General features: G+C 40.0%; 1 protein-coding gene across 7 annotated transcripts in view; it reads left to right on the forward strand.

Moving 5' to 3' along the window:
* The window catches only part of ZFYVE1 (zinc finger FYVE-type containing 1), a 59,887-nt gene extending 56,849 nt beyond the window's left edge, over positions 1-3,038 (forward strand). For all 7 annotated transcript variants that reach the window (XM_020986362.2, XM_020986363.2, XM_078151491.1 and 4 more), the window contains one exon: positions 1,127-3,038. In XM_020986362.2, coding sequence (XP_020842021.1) covers positions 1,127-1,359 — 233 coding nt within the window. In that variant the 3' untranslated portion in view covers positions 1,360-3,038. The remainder of the gene's footprint in view (positions 1-1,126) is intronic.
* Positions 3,039-6,580: the final 3,542 nt, after the last annotated feature.

The following is a 6,580-nucleotide window of genomic DNA, read 5'->3' on the forward strand; positions in this document are numbered from 1 at the left end:
AGTGATGAGTTCTTTTTCTTTTTTAATTCAGTTGTATTTTCAGTTCCAGATTTTTTCCCTCCCGCCTTTCCCTCCTCAACCCATTGAGAAGGCAAGAAAAGCAAATAAATATAGTCAGACTCAATAAATTTCTGCATTAGCTTCGTCCCTTCTCCCCCTCCCCCCAAAAAAAAAATTAAGAAGGAGAAAATATACATCAGTCTGAGCTCTTGACTCTGTCAGCTCTCTCACTGAAAGTAGTTGGTATATCCAGCTCCTTGGTTAATTCAGACTGTTGGTTCTACCGTGGTGACCTTGATCTGAGTGAGAAGAAAGTGGTTAATACTTTTCAGGGACTTCTGCTTAGATCTCTGTTAGTGACCTTGAGTTTAGTGGTTTCGAGTGTATCTTTTGGGAGGCACATAATCGCATCAGCAAAAGCTGCAAACCAGGACCATCATTTTTGCAGAAAGGTTGAGTTTTGGGTAGTGAATTGTGTGTGCCACAACAGTTCAGACTGGGTAGACTGGGACTGGAGGCTAGAGTAGATTAAAGTTTGAGGACAATTGGAATTATAACCAAGAAACTTGATCTTTTGCATTCGTCACTGTGTTTGACTCAGGCTAGGTAGATAGACTACTCTGATTTTAGCTAATGAGCTTGGACATTTTTTTCAAGAGCTTTTGACTTACTGGCTAAGGAGAGAATGTTTGTCTTCAGGGGTAAGCGGGGCAGCTAGGTGGCATAGTGGCTACAGTACTGGGCTGGGAGTCAGGAAGACTCATCTTCTTGAGTTCAAATCTGGCGTCAGATCCTTACTAGCTGTGTGACCCGGGGCAAGTCATTTTACCCTATTTGCCTCAGTTTCCTCATCTGTAAAATAAGCTGGAGAAGAAAATTGCAAACCACTCTAATATCTTTGCCAAGAAAACCCCAAATGAGATCACAAAGAGTCAGACATGATGGAAAAATGACTGAAAAAACTCAGGGGTAAATGAAAGTATTTTTGGACCCTTTTGTTTTTCCCCTCTGCTAAAGTATGTCATCCAGTCACAAGGAGGTAGCTTGTGTGGAGATACTGTATCCTATGTAGTAACTTGAGTCTTGTCCTTTGCTGGTTCTAACCATAATTCTATCTCTGCTATAGGTCTTGTGAAAGATGCTGCCCGGCCAGCCTACTGGGTACCTGACCATGAGATCCTGCACTGCCACAACTGTCGAAAGGAATTCAGCATAAAGCTTTCCAAACATCACTGCCGGGCCTGTGGCCAAGGCTTCTGTGATGAGTGTTCCCATGACCGCCGAGCCGTCCCTTCTCGAGGCTGGGACCACCCAGTCCGTGTCTGCTTTAACTGCAATAAAAAGCCTGGTGATCTTTAACGCCAGCTCCCTCTCCAGGTCCTTCACAATTCCTTAGGTTCTCAGGGTTAGAAACAAATCTCTGTGGGGGTCTTCCCCTCCTTGACCTGGTAGCCTATTGTAGTGTGTGCCCTCTTTCCTAGGTGTCCTTGGGGCTCCACCACCTCCGTGTGGGAGGCTAAGTGTCAAGTTGGGGGTGAATGCGTCAGATCAGGGCTGAAGGCCTAAATCCCTCGGGGTGGGGGGACTGGGCAGCTCATTTTAAAGGTGAGTGAACCAGAATCCGTTGCATTTTATTCCAGTTTAAAAAATAAAATATAAATACATATATCTATAATTATAAATAAATATATATATATAAATACAAAGAAATTGAGTGCTAAGGATGCAGTTGGCTACTGAATCCTTAACACAGTTACCGGCGCAGGGAAAAATGGTAGCAAGAGTTCTTCTCTGCGAGGCTAGGCTAGGTCCAAAGCCATTGCATTGCTTGTTAGCCTTTTGCTTGTTCTCTTAAAGCATTTTAAAGCCTTTCTTTCTTTCCTTCCTATCTCATCTTCCTCACTTAAAGGGTAGACTCCTCCAGCTGCTAAGGACATTAAGGCTTTATGATATAATGCTTTGGACAGCTGTATGGGGAATTCTGCCCTTTGGTGTGCAAGAGGATTTAAATTCCAATTCCTTGGCTAAGCCTGTTTCAATCAGGAACCACCCACCTTCAAGTGCAGGTCACTAGAATGGATGGTGGGTGAGGGGCTGTGGTCTTGGAATTAGGTTTCAGCCTCTAGGAAAGTCCGGGTATGGGTATCAGGCCACCTCCTGTATTTGAGAGCACAGGAAGATAAGTTCTCCTCTGCTCCTTTTTAAAAAAAGGTGTCTTTACTTACTATTGGGGTTTTTGTCTAGGCTTTTCTAAGATGCAGGGGACCCTTCTCCAGAATTTAGCACCTGGGTCCCTTCCCCCGCCTACTTACTTCTCCTTAAAGCCTGTGACTTACTTAAAGTGTTCCCTAGGATTTTAATGCTTGTTTTAAAGTGTCTTACTCTTGGTTCCCAAACACATGAGCCCTCTAATTATTAGAGGGATGACCGTGAGTGATCTTCCAGGGACAAAGAGCACAGATTGGACTGTTAAAAGTTTTATTAAAACATATATACCTATCTATCTCTGTGTGTGTATACATATCTATATATACACAGACATACTTATATGTATATATGTTATAACAGAGCACATAGAATAACAAAATTCCATCATCTCTTCAGTCCTTGCAAGAGAAATCAAATGGACTTCTATTTATCAAGGTACTGGACCTCCATCCCTAACCATGAGGTGACTGGGAAGAGACTGTGCTAAAATAATCTTCCATGATGGATTTTATCTTCTATGGCCAAAAAAACTAATTAAAAAGCAACAAAATTCTGGACGTGAACTAAATGGAAAGTTTGCCCCTTAACGATGGATGGTGTGTGTGTGTGTGTGTGTGTGTGTGTGTGTGTGTGTGTGTGTCTGTCTGTCTGTGTGTGTGTCTGTGTGGGCATCCTATTTGAGAGACAGTTCATGATCATGGGTAGCCAGAATTGGGTCCTACTCAGAGACCTGTTCCCTTACTGTCTCCTTACAGCACAGTGGCTGAGGCCCTCCATCTAGAACTGTATATTATTAAATTAACTGTTATAAAGGAATATTCCTTCTGAAATGTGAGCTGTCCTTTTTTTCTTCCCTGACCCCTCATAAAGAATAGTTAATACACACTTCTACATCCTAATTGGTGGGGAAGCAGTTACTGGCTGTGTTGAGGACAAAAAAGTAAGGTAGGAACCTCATTTCTGTGAGAATGTCAGTTTGGTAAATTTCCTTTCTTTCTCTTTTCCTAATCCTTTCAAATTTTCTTATCCTTCAGCAGGTTAGATGTATTACCTGCCATGGGTGAGTGGTGGAATGGGAATTTACATAGTTTTAAAGATAGGGTGTGAGGGGCAAGTTTAATTTGCTTTAACTGATACAAACATTTGTTTTTGGAATTATGGGTAAGTAATATTTCCATGCATAGTCTTGTGTGTTTGAATGTTACTTTTTTCATATTATGTTAACTCTCAGGTTCCCCATTAGACCTTTAATTTGTTGTATTAGGTGCATGTAAAATCATACTTCTTTCTTCCTCATCCTCAATCCTGGTCAAAATGCAGTTTATTTTCTTTCTTGTAGCCATAACCACTCTGATATTCTTTCTTGGCCCCACCAACTTTCCCTTTCATTGTTCTCATTGTCCATACTCTAGCTTTGTCTTCCTTTTTTTGGGTGGGTGGATGGGAGAACTGGAGGGTTGGCACGAGGTGGGAGACAGAGTATGCTAAAGATTAGACGCACTAGAAGCGAGAAAATTTAAGAATGCCTTTAAGCACCAAGCTGTGTCAGTTGATAACAGTGCATTTTTTAAAACCCCAAAGTGGAGAAGGGACAGTAAGCATTTATTAAGTAACTAGGTGCCAGGCACTTTATGAATGTTATCTCCTTTAATTTTCATTACAACCTTGTGAGGTTGGTGGTGGTATTATTTTCATTTTGCAGTTGAGGAAACTGAGACAAATGGGTTAAGTGACTTGCCTAGTGTCACACAACTAGGCTGGATTTTAACTCGGGTCTTGCTGACTCCAGACCCGGCACTCTGTGTGCCGTGCCCACAACTGCTTTCTCTGCGAAAGCAAAGGAAATAGAAGTGTAAGATGAAAATGACTTCTGAGTAACGTCACAGTTTTTTTGCCTGATGTCCCTGATCCTTCTTAGTGTTAAGCATTTGGCATGCTTTCTTTCCGGGGTATTGGACGTATAGCTTGGGGACAGAACCTAGATGGATCATCTAGGTGGCACAGTAGATGGAGTGCTGGGCCTGGGGTCAGGAAGACTCCTCTTCCTGAGTTCAAATCCAGCTTTAGACACTTAACTAGCTGGGTGACCCTGGGCAAGTCATTTCACATTGTTTGCCTTAGTTTCCTCATCTGCAAAATGAGCTAGAGAAGAAAATGGCAAACCACTCTAAGATCTTTGCCAAGAAAACTCCAAATGGACTCAGGAAGAGTCAGACACAACTGAAACAAATAAAAAGAACAAAATGCACTTGTATACCTATGTGATTGGCCTAGCAGGGGTTTTTAACCTGTGGTCTATGAATAGACTTTAGCGCTTTTGTGAACTTGGGGAGGGCGGTGATGACACTTTTATTTTCACTAATCTCTAACTGAAATTTAGCATTTCCTTCAATTTCGAATGTAGTCAACAAACATTTTTCTCAGAAGAGGCCCGTAGGCTTCAGCAGGCTGCCAGGGAGGTCCATGATACTAACTAAGTTAAGAATCTGTGGTCTAGATAGATGATTAACAATATCTCTAGCCATAAACTTTGATATGTAGAAAATAATTTGATTCTCTCTGCTTCAATCAAAGCAGCATAGAGAATAGGGAAGTACATCCTATTGTGAAATCCTTGTAAGTGGTTCTTTCTCTACTATTACTAGCTTTTTCTACCTTTGCTCAGACTCAGCAGAGAATGGCATACAAAAACTTTTGATAAGCTGTTGGTTTAAAAGATTTTTTCATAGGTTGTGGGCATGTTTTCTAAGTACTGAAATCACTGCTGCCACTTTATTTAGAGTTATTTCAGCATGTGGCTTACTAAATGGTTTCCTAAGCAGTGGGACTCAAAGGAGTCCATCGCCACATCCCTTGGGTGGAGACGGAAGCCTGGGGAATCTGTATGGTGCTATGTAGCTAAATCCTGCAGCAAAGACCCTTCTCCTAATATGGCAGCTACAGATAAATTACAGTGCTCTAGTGAGACTAAGTAAAGGAAGTACGTTGAGAAATGCTAAGAGTCTTCATAGACATGGAGTTATTTGGGCTCCCTTCCTTACCTGTTATTAAAATGTTATCCTCATTCTGAACACTTTCATCATCTTGTGTTGATCTGCGTAGGATGGTACTTTTCTGGAAAAGGTGAAAAGGAAGTAAAGGCACCTGCTACTTTTTTTTTTTGTAGAGAGAGCTTTTGAGATTTTGTAACCATTGTCAACCTGGTAATTTTCTTTGACTAAAGTGTCCATAGGCCATTGTGGTAAGTGTCAGTATTACCCCATTTCATTAAAAAAAAAATGAGGTGGAGGGTAGAAGTAACTCTTACAAGAAATATAGAAACTAGGAACCAAATGGCTAAACTTTTTGTTTGTATTTAACAAGTGATTTGTAAATGACTATTTTAAACTACTATTTTTACTTAAAATTTTCTGTTTTGTTTTTTTCAAACTGGGGGAAAAAATTGGCCAATAGAAGAAATCAGACAACACTTTAAAAAATTTATATAATTATCTTTAATGGACATGTTCTGTTACCTAATCACTCAGTTTAGATAGAATTTATTTTTGAAACTCAAGAAATTGTCTTAGTCGGAGAACCTTTTAATGCCTGAATGTGTTTGTGTGTTGAAAGGATAGTGAAGGAGAGGGGAACTAATAACCCAGTGGCATGTAGCTCCAGAGTTTCATCTGTAGTTGCCATAAGTTAAATGCATTTACATGACTACTGCATCCCCATTAGAGTCTAATATAATAATCTAATACAGAAATCCAAAGTTTTGAAGAAACCATGTAATTAAAATACAGGAAAATCTTCAAATTTGGGGTAGAGGAGGAGGAAGAGCGTTCTTACTTTGCAACAGTGAAAGAGAACTATATGAGCTTTGGTAAACACTTGAAACTCATTCAACTTAAGCTACAATTGCATATGGTGGCAGTCAGTGCATTGATAGTCTAAAGCAAGAAATTTATTTATTAGCATGTTGAAATTAGCATAGAAAAGCAGAATAAAAAAAGCATTGCCACTTATCTCATGAGCTTGTGAGTCGAGCTTTATGACACTCAGTGTTATTTGTGTGACATCTCTACGTCATTTTATTTTTTTAATTTTTTAAACATTTTTAATTTTTAAAATTAATTTATTTTTAGTTTTCAGCAATCACTTCTATAAGCTTTTGAGTTTCAGATTTTCTCCCCCTCCCTTCCCAAAACAGCGTGCAGTCTGATACAGGCTGTATATATACATTCCTATTAAACATTTTCACATTAGTCATGCACTACAACATTTTCTAACAGCAACTGACACTGTCCTTTTTTTACTCCCCCCACTCAAAAAAACCCCAACAAAACACATTTCAGAAGTTGTCTGTTACAACTCATACCTGGAAGACAGT

Source organism: Phascolarctos cinereus, unplaced genomic scaffold, assembly GCF_003287225.1.
Source record: "Phascolarctos cinereus isolate Bilbo 61053 unplaced genomic scaffold, phaCin_HiC Scaffold_3;HRSCAF=262, whole genome shotgun sequence".
In the NCBI taxonomy this organism is placed as follows: Eukaryota; Metazoa; Chordata; class Mammalia; order Diprotodontia; family Phascolarctidae; genus Phascolarctos; species Phascolarctos cinereus.